Source organism: Lycorma delicatula, chromosome 6 (assembly GCF_047948215.1).
Source record: "Lycorma delicatula isolate Av1 chromosome 6, ASM4794821v1, whole genome shotgun sequence".
NCBI classification, from domain to species: Eukaryota; Metazoa; Arthropoda; class Insecta; order Hemiptera; family Fulgoridae; genus Lycorma; species Lycorma delicatula.
This window is the reverse complement of record NC_134460.1, coordinates 58,411,792-58,426,170: the sequence shown is the minus strand read 5'-3', so window position 1 is coordinate 58,426,170 and position 14,379 is coordinate 58,411,792. Positions and strand designations below refer to the sequence as shown.

The window sequence follows — 14,379 nt, the reverse complement described above, 5'->3', positions numbered from 1 at the left end:
GCTTTGATTGAGTCCTTGAGCACAAAGACTGGTGAAAGTCAGGCAACAAAAATCAAGAATGAAAATGATGTTAATTGCATTTTTTGACTCGAAGGGCCTGATTCATCATGAATTTATTCCAACTAGTCAAATTGTGAATTCTAAATTATATTTGGAAGTAATGAAATGCCTGTTGCATTCATCAAATTCGGCCCGAGTATTGGGATCTGGGCAGCTGGACTCTTGCATGACAATGCTGCAGCACACATGGGAACAGTTTTAACACATTATTACGCTGTAAATCAAATCACCTTCTTATTCCACCTGACTTGACTCCAGTAGACTATTTTCCTGAAATTAAAGTTGAAGATGAAAGGCCACTTTTTCGAACACATTCTGGCTATCCAGAGGGCTTGCACCGAGCAGTTGAAGGCAGTCCCTCAAAGTAATTTCTCCAGAGTGTTTGATGGGATCTACTGGCACTGGAACGAATGTATAACTAGAGAAGTGTTCTATGTAGAGGGCTGATGCGAGTAAATTCATTTATCTTTAAATCTATACTTAATTTATTCTTATTTAATTTATTTCAGGAACTTTTCAGACATAGCACCTGCGTGAGCGTGCATATATATATATATATATATATAAAATTTTCATTAGTACAATTTTTTGCCATACTTAATACCATTAATTTACTTTTACCATTTATTAATTTTAAGTAACATTTTTGAGATTGGTATTTTCACATTACAAATGAAACATAGAGAAACAAAAGAAAAATTCAATGATTATATAAAATGAAATGACTTGGCTCTGTGCAAAAAATAATTTCACATGTACAATTAAAAAGCATGTATAATTTATCTTATTAATATGGTTACTTATGTTTTTGTACATTTAATGAAGATAATTTTTATTTATAAGAGGGTCGTTAGTACGGTGATAAACTACATTTCCTGCAACTGATGTTTCCACAGCACCTTGAATACCTCAGGAAGTTTCATCTTGGAAATTTATGTGCATGAAGTAAGAAGAAAATACCAGTGACTGAAGCCACTATTTAATAAAATTTTTTTGTGTCTGAAATAAAGAACACTGGGTTAGTTTCATTGTATGTTGTTCTTCTTATTAGAGGCTAATGACAATAGTAATTGATTCAACTTAAAGTGTATGTGTATGCACACCCATATTTACTTTAAGTGCGTAATAAATACATATGAAAACTAAGAATATTTTGATAATTATTTATTTATTCGGGTGTTAGGTTGTTATTTAAGAGATTAGTTGTCAATAATAATTAATCTAAGCTGAAAGTTCAAATTCTTGTAAAAAAGGTACTGCATCAGATTTTTATTTGTCTTCTTAAGAAACACTGTACTAGTATAATTATTTTTTGTTTATTATAACTTTATTTGTGTTAGATAGATAAAACTATAACTGACAAAGATGCCAGATATTGCCAGGAATCGAATCCAAGACCAACTGACGTAGATGCCATATGCGATACAGCTATTTGTATTATTTCACTTCCTCTTTTGTTCCTTTTTACTAATTAGTTGCTTCCTTGAAGAAGCTATAGAATGTTCAAAATATTTAAAAATGGATTCCTGTTGATGCCCATGTTTCTATTTTACCATTCATTATATTATAAACTTCATTATATAATCATCAGAATACAGTATATTACATTTAGCAGCAAGAAGGCATGCCTTATCATTTTAAGAATGAATAGCTCTCCAGGAATAGGTTGAAAAATATCTTAAGTACTCATTTATATTACTCAGAGTATTTATTTGTTCCAGCACTTGAGCATTTATTTGGATACTATTACTGTAGATAGGTAACTACAACCTGAAACATTTAGGAATTTTTTCTCAGATGGGATTTGAGTAAAAATATTGTAGGTACGCTCTTTGCTTGTGATTATTTCAAGTCTTTTGCATTTATCTATAGAATTGTGGAGTTTTAACAGTGAATGGAATTATTGCATAAACAGTTCTTGATGAGTTAAATCTCATCTGTTCAAACAAGTTATTATATCTTATAAGTAAGGAAATGCAATTTTTTGTATTGTACTTTTGAATTTTGACTCCCTAGTTTTTGTTTTTAATGTTAATTTTGTTACGTGTTTTCAAAGATCTTAGGTACAATTTTGGGATTTTTAAAACTAAAACTTAAAAAGTAGAGTTAGTTCTTTTGTGGGTATATGATGGTGTACATTTTTTAATAAATAAAATGAAAGAATGAGTTACATTAAACAAAATTAATAATTTTTTTAATATTTAAAACTTAAAGAAATTAACTATATAAAAACAAAAACTGAAAACTAAAACATCACTTTAAGCAGTTTAAGTCTGTCATCTAAATAAGTTTTAAGTTTCCAAAAAAATACTTTTCCAAGGAAAATTCTAACCATGTTGTCTTTTGATATGTTACAAAATGTATTTCTTCAAGTTAATTTTTAATTTTTGGTTCAGTTAATAAAAAAGGCAGGAGCAAATAAAAAAAAAATGTTTTGTTTATCCTTTGTAGTTTGTATTAAATTTTGAGTGGGTTGTCTAAAGGATTGCATTAATTAATCAATGTTATTTTTTTTTTAGAGTGCATTAAGGAATTCACTTTTACTATCGATGCTTCAGCAACTTCTGGTTGAAGATAGAGAAGAAGCAGTAAGACTTAGTTGTTCTAAAAGTTTGGCCTTAGTTATTGCTTTGATAGCTGATGTTGATAAATATTCACAGGTAATTTTTCTACATTTTATTCATTTATAAAATAGTTAACATGGCCATATAATAATTAATGTATAAAAAAATTCCAAACATAATTGTTTAGGATTTTTTCTTGTTTCATCTTTGTCGCCTAAACTTTTTAAGTAAAAACCTTTAATTTGTAGTCTAGCAAGAACAAAATTTACATTGGCAATAGGAGATTAGGATTGTAAAATGTGGAATAGGACAGGAGGCTTAACAGAGCTCAGTATGTCTAAAGATATATAATTACTTTGAGCATCCAATTTAGCATATTAATAATACATTTATCTGTTTGTAAACATTTTCTCTCACTCAGTTGTGCTGTACGTCTCAGGAGGAGATTCTTTTCTTGTTAAATATTAATTTTTTTTGTTATTTAAATAATATGCTGAAGTATCTTAATGATAACTTTCTTAGTGTAAGTGAAAAAAATTGAATATTGTTTTATTTAACACAAGTTTTATTTAAGATATTGTGTGATAAGATTGCTTCTGACACAATAATATTAATATTTTAATATGAACTCTTAAATCTTTTAGTGTATTTCTGTTGTGGACAACAGAAATTAAACTTTCACTCCTATCACAGTCATATTTGTGAAAGCTTTGTACTGAGGTTTTTAAATCCTCAGTAAAAGAATGAAAAGATCTCTAATCTCTGAGTTGGCAGCTTATAAAGGTCTTTATTTATTTTTACTTATCGTATTTTAGATGTGCATACTTTGTGTGCAAGCTCTAACCAGATAATATGAGCAGGATTGTTTTGTTGATAAAAATTGACAGTCCTTTATCAGTAGAATAAAGTGGTATAATTCTTGTTAGGAATCTTTTAAAAAGAATTGTGTCCATTTTTGTACATTTACGAATCAGTATTATGTGAATATGTAAACCAGTTTTGCAGTAATTGCATTAAATGTATTTATAATAATAAGTGAATTTTGAATTTTTACTAACATCCTTTGGGTTAATTGTATATAAATGATCTTTCATTGCAGGCAAATACTTTTTATTTAATAAGTTTCTTCAGAGAAAGACATGTATGATAACAATAAATGTAAATAACAATGTATTCTCTGTTTTTGTGAATAAGGTTTGTATAATGTGAAAGAGTTTTTCTGAAAAATGTGCAGTTTTATATGTTAAATTATATTATATGTTATGTATTGTGTTTTTGTTATGTATAGCCTAATTTTTATGATGTTCTCTTATTTAATGTATGAATTTGAAATTGTCAGGAAATATAAAACTAGATGTGAAGAATGTTTAAACATTTATCATTTTATATGTTATATCATTTTATTCCCATCTATACATAGTATTATTGAGACTGGAAAAAATTGTACTTTTTGCTTGTTCTTGAAATACATACTTGATTTTAAAATAGATACCTTACACTAAGTTAGCAGCTTTTGTCCTAGGTGCTCTCTACATCTTTCAGAACTATTACATGGATTTGGCCATTGTAATAGTGTTGTTATTTCACGACTGTGTGTTTTCAAACCATTGCTCCTTGAAATGTTCCAGGTAGTCTTGAATCATCAGGTTTTAAATGATGCAATCTGTTGCCCTTTTTTCCCATTTAACTAGATAATTCTCCCTATCTTCATTTTTACACATATTTCTGTAAATTTTCTGAATTCAGCACCCCTGTACAATTGGCTTTTACTAATGACCTTTAGTAGTGGAAATGTCTTTAGTCTGAAAGTAATATAGATTTTATTGACAAGTGGTTAACTAAAATGACAAATAGGCATTGAAAACAAATGGCCAATATTTTATTCATATTTTAAATTTATATTATTCTACTATTTAAAAATTACAATTTAATTTGTTAATATTATTTATTAATAATTATTTTATAGTGTGAAGAACTTGTGTTGACTGCATTGCAAGATAGTTCAGCTAATGTTGTACAAACAGCTATTCAAACATTGTTACCAGTTCTTGCAAAATGGGCTTTTGATTTGCATTATCTTCAGTCTCATCTATTAACAAAATTAATGCATGTTATTAAAGTTCATCTTAAGGTAATACTTTTTTTAACATATTTATTAATAGTAAAATCATACATAAGTAAAAGTTATTTGGTATTTGTCTTTTATAATTCCATGAAACTTGTTAAAATAATTTTTCCATTAACAAATGCGTTTTTTTAAATATTTTTACAAAATTGGTAGCCTGTTAACAGGTGGATTTACTACTGGAAAGAAAATTGTATATTTTGAGTTAGGTTTTTTAATCATACAACTAGAAGCTATTTGTTTTCTGATAATTTTATTTCTTAAATTATACTATTGGGAAAAATATCATTTCTGTGATAACTCACATTCACTGTCACGATTTTTTTTATCAACAGAGAGCTTATATTTTGTTATTTCTTTTATGTGCTAACAAATTTGGTGGTATAAGAACTTGAGCCATATTGGGAAAAAATAAATAGAAAAAAATATTGTAAACAAAATTTTTTCCATTTTCTTACAAAAAAATTTCATAGTAGTATTTTTTTAATATTACAATCATTTTCTAACAGAACACAATTTAACATAATGCAGTTATTTAAAGGACTTAAAAGATATACCTCCAAAATACACTGAATTTTCTTGCCACCATAAAAGAAAATTACTGTCTGTTTTAGGGTTAATGACAAGATACCTTAAATATGATAGTTTTATCATGCATTAGTTGATAATTATGTATATTCCTGTCGATAAGAACAGTATTTAACTAAACTACATACTGTTTTAACTGTATTTTAAAAAAATATAATTTTAACTTTATTTGTAGTTATTAATTTTAGCTTATGATGTAACTGAGTTCTGTAAAATCATTGTTTCAAGGTGAGTCTTTTGATCCTATTTTCATTTTGATTATATTTTGTTTGTTTTGGAAAACAAATTATATAATGTTCTGTTGTTTTTGCATTTAGTTCTTTTACTTGATAAGATTGAAACAATTATGATAATTATTTAAATTACATATTTAATTATGAATTTTAATGGAAAATGGATACTTCCATCCATAATTTTATTTCTTCATCTAATCTTCAAATACCAAATGTCATTCATGTGATTGATATAATCATTTACCTACTTTTCAAAATCGGTTCAAGTACTCTTAAATTATATATGCATAAACAAAATATATCACCCAAACAAATTACCCTTGATTGGTATAGTCTGGTAAAGGCATCAAAGAAATTGATTTCATTTTTATTTTGATCAGATATTTATTTTTTTGCAGGAAGAGAAAAATGTTGTAGAATCACCACTTACTAACAGTCTTATTAAACCAGCTTATGATACTCGTACATCATGGATTATTAGTTCATATCGTTCTTTGCTGCCTTACTTATTAATGAGTGTTGCTACAGTTGATACTGTAATTGGGAGGATTGATTCAAGTCTTCCACAAGCAGAATTAAGTAATTATTGAATATAGTCTATTTATTAGTTATGTACTGTTTAATGTTTTTTTTATTTTTATTATATCCATATATTTTTCTACATTTTTATGTCCGTTTATTATTTTACAGTTACTAAAAATCTTGTTTTTGTTAAAATTGCTTCATGAGTTCATGTAAATGGTTGTAACACATTTTTGTGTGTTATATTATGTTAAAGAAATATTTCATACTGATAGGAACTTGAAGTTCAAAAATCTGTAAAAAAAGTCTTATCACTTTCACGTAGATTATATCAAAATTTGGTAACATCTCTCCTTTATGAACATCTGATTTAACAGATTTTTTTATAATTATGAAAGAAATAGCTTATATATGTTTTTGGTTTGTGATTTTTTTTTTAATGAAAGAATTTAAAAGTAATAGTGAAATGGGTCAAGATTGACCAGGTAATTGTTTTAGTCTTTAATGTAATAGCCTCTAGGTGTAATAATTTTAGGTTTGATTTCTGCTTTAACAGTTCAGCATTTTTATAAAGCTATTTCATCCACATTTTGTTTATCCACATAATTATTGTTTACTGGTAAATAGAAAATAGGTATGAAAATTACTAATCTGTAACTATAAATCCTTGCTTTTTTGATAAATGTCTTTAAAAAAATGTTTAAACTATCTTGTCAAATGTATAAAAGTTGAAAATGCAAATGCAGAAAACTTATTTTTTACTAAAACAATGAAATAAAAAAAAATTGTTTTTTTTTATGTAGGGTTATTATTGAAGTGGTAAGACCTCTAATAACAAATTATTTTTTTGTCAAAATGTGACCAAAAATTCTATTTCCAGATAAGCACTTTGTAGTATTTAGCAAAGATGGAGATTCCTGAATAGAAAGTCTTCTCTATTTTGCAGTTTACTAAATGCCAATCTGTAGCTGTAATTCAGAGTATTCATAGAAAGTTTAATTGTAATCATCCAAATGACAATAACATTTGTCGTTTGCATAATCAGTTTGAATTGACTGGATTAAGGAAAGAGTAGAAGATAACCAAGGGTATCTGAAGAAAATGTTGAATGTATCAGGGAGTCTTTCTTGCGTACCCTAAAAAATCTGTCTGGAAAGTGGTTAGTGAGCTAGCTGTGCCGGTGATGACAAAGTGGAATGTTTTAAGAAAACGCTTACATATGTGTTCATAACATTTACAGTTGTTACAAGGTTTGAAGCCTACAGCTTACCTTGTGTGTACTGACTTCACAATCAAAATGTATTATGAAGAAGACTATTTTCTCAATCATATTATGTTTAATGACGAGTAAATGTTTCATATATAAAGTAAACATATATAACGTTTGTATTCAGGAGTAAAAAAATTTCCACAAACTTTTTCAGTGTAAATGGAGTCCCCAAAATGAAATGTTTTCTGTGCAAATTCCCTATAATGAATTTAAGGGCATTCTGAAGCAAGCATAACAGGAGTTGCTTATTTGGATATGCTGGATATATAACTCTAACTTCAACTGAAAAATTACCCAGAACATTTTATTTGGCCATAAGATGGTGTGCCTCTTCACTGATATAACTGTGTGAAATCAGTTAAATGAAATTTTTCCCCCAACCACTGGATCAACCGGCATGGACCTGATGATGGCTTGTTTACAGTGGCTTCCACGATCCACCTGATCTGACCTTTTGTTATTTTTCCTTTAGGGCTTTATAAAGTATTTATGTATGTGCCTCCATTACCTATCTATTTGATAGAAATCTTATATAAATCTATTTGAAGCAGCTGTTGCCAATCATTCTTTTTTATTACTTCCCCTGTATGTTGAATAATTTATGGAATAATAAAGAAGCAATATTTGTTACAAAAGTAACAAACAATTTTCTTAGTGAATAAGTTATGTTATGAATCACATATCACAATCAATTAAAATGATCACATATCTTCAATTTATTTTTATTTTTATTTTTAATTTATTTATTTTTTATTTTATTAAAAATTGATCACTAGTGACTGTTATTAAATGCTTGTTTTTATTCTGTTAGTGGTCTATTTCTATTTTTAGATTGTTCTGTTATTAATCAGTACAGACAGATGTTAAATGGATCTTTATGTTAAGTATCTGGTTCTGCTATGTTTTTTAAAAGTGCTTTATTTATAATATTTAATGTGTTTAATTTTTATATATAATTTATTTAATCCTAATATTTCTCTCTGCTCCTGTTTGTTTGGTACTGCAAACATATTTATAGTTTGTTTAGTTCATGCTAAGTTAACCTTTTCTTTAATAATAAAAAAGCATTTTTACTACATATTTAAAAAAAATTAAAAATTGATTATTTTATTAAACAATCAGTCTGCTAATTTTTTTTTTTAATTTTTTGTTTTTTCTATTGCTTTTCCTGACTGTTTAATTATAGGAAGCGGGTTTGCTGAATTATGTAGAGGTCTTACTAATCCAGCTGTTTTTTATGATGGTGAACATAAGGTAGGAGCTGTGATGAGTGCCTTTGATGTCTGTATAACAGATACAAGTTGGAATGAACTTAACTGGGTTACTGACACCATGTAAGGTCATTTTTAACATTTTTTTTTTTTTTTTAATTTTAAAGTATTGTGTTTTATATAAGGTGGGGTCCAAAAAATCTATGCTGGAAAAATTGCTTTTCTCTAGATTCATTCATTACAAACTGAAATAACAGGTACTCTTCTAGATTCCTGTGCCTGTGTTCCTTATGGGAAATTCCAAAAAAGGATCTTCATTTACCATTAAAAAAAATATGTTTGTGATAGGTTTCTAAATTTTGTTTGCTTTAATTTTTGTCCTTTTGAAATATTTTGTTACATTCTTTTCAATTTTACATTTACATTCTTTTCTATTTAAGTACATTCTCGGTAATTAAGTAAAAAAAAAAATTGTTCGCACAGATTGAAGAAAGCAACTATTTGAAATTTCAAAAAGATTGAAGTTTTCTAAATATCTATGCTGATTTAATTTAATTTTTATTGATTGAAATTTTTTCTAAAATCTATCGTGATCAAGTAATGCTAAAAATGTATTTTTCATTCAAAGGAGATAAGCTACCAGTAAATATTTCAAGTGACGACAGAGGATACTAAGATTTCAGTCATGAAAATTGCTGTGTAGTTAAAATAACTTCACTCTGAAAGTTTTGTAAAAAATATTTTTTACACATGTATAATCCCTTACAAACCAAAAAGTAGAACTAATCGGGTATATGATAATTTGTACAAATTAAAATAAACAACTTTAATTGAGTTCTGAATATATATATATATACTATTACTAATTTGTCTTGTTTTTAATAATTTTTTTTTAATATGTCCTTTTCTACTGAATGCAGGAGTTTGTGGGTATGGAAATGGCTTAATATATTTCAGCTGTGATTGAATGTATTTGAAGTTTTAATTTGTTTTCTTTGTTTTAATTATTATTATTATCATCTTTTTCCTTATTTTGTGTGTTTTGTTTGGTAAAGTTCTATTATTAGCTTTGCCACGCTAATACTACATTGTGGTCATATAAAAATAAAGAAATTTTATTGTAATTACATTTAAGCAAACTGTACAGGTAGTGATGATTACAGTAAACTATGTTATTCGCCTACTGTTGGAAGCAGTAAAAATTTAAAACATATAGATTTATTTTTAATCATGTATGAAATAATTGAGAGTCAGATGGTAAAGTTTTACATAGTTTTATTAAATGCTTGCTGTACGGTTGACCTTGTATTGAAAGTAACAAGATATTAGAGACAAAGTGTGTTTTGTGGTTCCTCATCATGTCATATGATAATCTCATTACTTAAGAATGTCTGCTTTGTAATGCTTAATCACATACTTTCTGACTATGTGCTTCGTATGGTATTACAGTATTCATGTAAACTGATATGCAGGGTTGGTGGGATTCTATATAATTACATGGGCCAAAAGAAGCCAAGTTTTTATCATTTAACCTGAGTGTCACTGCTGCCTAAACTTAGTTTTTTTTGTATAGTATTTTTTTCAGTTCAGAAGCCCTTCACACACTTGCCAATCTATTTCATTTATTTACATTTTACTTATTTATTCAATTGTGTTCATAAATAGTGTTTTTTCTATGTAACTGAATTTTCCAAGTAAAGTTATTTTATAATAAATCATGGTTTGTTGTTTTTGTTTAGTGAGTTCACCTTATTGTTGGTTTTGCTCTCTTGTGCCTGTTGCTTGCAGTTTATTATTCTTTATTTATAAAGTAATTGAACTATTTTATAAAATAATAAAAACTATTCATAATGCATGGAGCTTACTTATAGTCTTAGATTAAGAAAGCACCCAGGAAATTCTTTTCATGAAACATGATTTTAGGCACTGTAATAAAACTGATTTAAAAAAATTATACTATACAAAATAAAATTAATTATAGTTTATAAGAAAATTACATTTCAATGTATAATAGATATACTAAAAATATTAATATACAACTAATGCAAGGTTATAAAAAATATGAAGTGTTATACACAATTTAAAAGAAATGTTGATTATGCCAAGAAATATACAATTATTTTATTCTTTTTATTTTTATTTATATGGTTTGTAAAAATCTAACTCGCCCCTTAGTGTTCACAACAAGAGGAAATAATTGAAACATAATATCTAATGTAGTGATTCCCAAATTTTTAGGCCCACAACCCACAAAAAGTGAAAAAGGTGTACTTTGCATTCATCTCATACTGTCTGTTGCAATTGATATGGTCAGTGTTTTAATAGACGTGGAAAAAGAAAAAAAAAGAAAAAATTTAACTTTCTAACAACACAGTCTAAAGGCGAATCGATGATGTGGCTGCCAATGTCTGCGATCAGATAATTTAGCAAGTGAGGTCAAGTGAATTTTTTAGTATTCAATTTTATGAATCAACAGATATGGTAAACAATTTTCAGTTCTTATATTTTGTGAGATATGAATGTGATACCTGTTCATGCAACAGGACAATGTCTTATTGATGTTTTTATGAAGCTACTGAAAATTAAAACATAGATTGGACAAAATATATTGTAGTATGTAGTGATGGTGCAAAGGCTATAACAGGAAAGAATAGTGGATTTCTGAAAAAACTAAAAAATTGTCTTATACCAAGGCAGAATGGACACACGCACTACTTCCTTCACAGGCATGCTCTTGCCACAAAAAATATACTGGAAAATTTCAAAAAAATTCTTTGCAAAGCTGTAAAAATGTTTAATTTTATTAAAATTTGAACATTAGTGAATAGGCTGTTTGCTAAACTGTGCGATGAGATGGGTGAAAAAAAAATAATCTCATCTTTTCCATAGATAAGTCCAGATGGTTATCTCAGGAGAAAGTGTTAACCTAGTTATTGGAATTTTGAGATGAATTAGTCAAACTTTTTCCAAGATAAATAAACGCCATTCTCATTGTTTTTACAGTATAATGAGTATATACTACTGTTGGCTTACTTAGCTGATCTGTTTTTGCATTTAAACGAATGTGAATTTACAACGACATGATAAAAATATCTTATTAAAAACAAAGTCATACTTTCATTAAGAAGCTTGATATGTAGATTATTCGCATTCAAAGCAGAAATTTTGGTATGTTTCCATTTGCTTCCAATTACATTGAGAAAAATCTGGATGAAGAAGAGATGATGGGTACTGAATCCATTTAGTGAAAACGTTACTGGTTGAGATTCACTACCAGCTCATTGTAATGGCTGCAAATAAAATGTTACAACTACAATACACATCTGAAGATTTAGATACGTTTTGGTTTGCTCATCAAAGTAAATAAGGAAATTTAGCTATAGAAGCATTGAAAATATTAATCCCTTTCGCAATATCTTACCTCTGTGAAAAGTTTTTTGTCTATGGTTAAGCTAAACTCTAACTGTAGGAATCATCTTTTATCACTGGAAACAATTTGCTTTTTTGTATTTCTAACATAGATCCATGTGTAGAGAAACGTAAATGAAAAACAAATGCAACCATCTCATTTTTTTTTTTTCATGTGTAAAGAAAATAAATTTTATCTATTACCATAAGTAAAATGTTTTTTATAAAATGATTTCATTATTGCTAACTTGTAAAGTTGTAGGCCAATTTGGTGACCCTCCTCCCCCTTTCATATCACCACCACTCTTAGGTTGAGAAATGCTGATGTAGTGTGATAAATACTCTCTTTCTATATAGATTTTCTGGTTGTTAACCAGTGACAATCTTTGTAATTTAATTTGGCTTACAACACTGATTTAAACAGTAACTGTAAATTGAGACTTTAATCAATCTTAATATTTAAATATTACCTCCAAGTTAGAAGGAGACTATAACTATCTATTGTACACTGTGGTATTATTTTGATAGTTTTATGTATTAAAAACTGTTCTTGTCCGCCGTTTTCTGAAGAGATTAATAGAAATGAACAAACTGTGTTTTATATTGACTTGATTAGTTTACTATTATATAGGTATATTATTTTTATTCTAATTTTTAAATAAACTGTTTGGAATTAAATCATTTCTGTATTGAAATGCTTAATTTTTCTATTCAAATCATTGGAATAAACTTTTAGAAAGTATAATAAAATGAAATATTCATTATTTGATAGTTTAAATTAAATTTTTTTATTCTAAATTTATTGTTGTTTTTTCCTGTGGAGTTCATTATTATTTTTTTGTAGGATCCCAGCATTTTTGGATGATTTTGAATTAGTTAATATATCACAAGAAGAAATATTACTCTCTTTCATTACTCTTTTTAAATCGTTAAATAATGGTTTTGGACGATATTTTGCTAAAGAGAAGGTAAATATATTTTTTAAATACTTTTTAAAAAAAGTGTAAAGTTAGTGTTTACACATTTTTTTTCTAAATTTAATTTTTTCTACATGATGTGCATATCATATTTGTATTTGTGGTGGTGGTGTAAATGTGTAAAATAAAATGGCAAGGATACAACAGGACTTAACACACTTCTTGAATTTATTCCGATTTTGAACTTGAGTGATCGGCTCCTTCATATTTTTCCTAGCTTATTTAAAGTTCAGGTTTACTTAATCTGGAGTCTGTTTTCTTGATATCAGGTTCATTTGTGAAAATTATGTGTAGGGTTTAATTTTATTGATCTTTGCTGAATTTCATTGGCTGTAAAGGTCACTTTAATTTAACTTTTACTAGTTAATCTATTCGTAATCTACAAAGGCTACATAACTTATGATGATTTTTTGTGGAGTTTTATGGTTTTTAGATTATTACAGGCATAACCAAATGATATGGATTTTCTTGGAGAAGTGGTGTATGTATGATTTTATTTTTTGATTGTATTTAAAATAAGTTAAAATTGCTTTCTTTTATTCTGTTACATTCTCAGTTTAATCCAAGAAAATATGCTAGTTTAATTGCATGTCAGCAAGTGAAATAAGGCGAAAGAAATATTGTAGGAATCATCATTATTTTTTTTGTTGAAGTGTTTTTAGTTTGATCATATGAATTGACTGGTTTACCTTTCACTCCTGAACAGTGAAAAAATGCAACAAATATGGACCCTAAAAAATACAAAATTACAGAAGGCTGAATTTTTTTGCCAAAAAAGTATCTTAAGAAACTGGAACCAGTCTGAAAATCTTGCATAAGCTTGCTTAAAGCTGCTGTTAAACAACTGGAGTTACAGAAAAAGTAAAGGAATTAATCTTAAGAGTCCATTACTTTTAATCATTATATAATTCTCAGTTTATAAAATTCCAAAAATTCTTCCTGCGCACAAAATCTGCAGAAGCTAATTTGGTTTACTAATTTTACTTAAAATATTTTTAAAAACAATTCCTTGGCTTTTTTTGAAAGTGGTTGGATGATGTTAACTGATGTGACACAATTTTTGTACTGTTTTTAACACATTTTTTTGCAATGGATTATAAAAAAATTACTTCTTGTTATTGTTCTTATTTTTGTTGATCACCAATCGTTATGGCTCAGCTGGTCCCAGACATGTTATAAACACACAGAACAGGAACAGGAAACTCATTACTAGAGCATTTCACAATCTCACCCATGCTCCCTACCTTGAAGAGATTGCTTCAAAAATACTACATAGATATACACAAATAATAATGACAATATTAAATAAGTTAACGTCTAATGATTCCTTAAAAAGAAATTGGCAGTAAACATAATTTGTTAATTGGTCTCTTCAATACACCATTTGACAGTGACAACCCGAACCTTGTTATCTTCTGGTG

At 27.6% G+C, this 14,379-nt stretch overlaps 1 protein-coding gene across 1 annotated transcript in view; it reads left to right on the top strand.

The window, feature by feature from the left end:
* LOC142327094 (RAB11-binding protein RELCH homolog) overlaps positions 1-14,379 on the top strand; it is a 79,438-nt gene that overhangs the window by 32,539 nt on the left and 32,520 nt on the right. Inside the window, exons 10-14 of the mRNA XM_075369942.1 lie at positions 2,580-2,720; positions 4,591-4,755; positions 5,969-6,149; positions 8,549-8,696; positions 12,826-12,949. Coding sequence (XP_075226057.1) covers positions 2,580-2,720; positions 4,591-4,755; positions 5,969-6,149; positions 8,549-8,696; positions 12,826-12,949 — 759 coding nt within the window. The remainder of the gene's footprint in view (positions 1-2,579; positions 2,721-4,590; positions 4,756-5,968; positions 6,150-8,548; positions 8,697-12,825; positions 12,950-14,379) is intronic.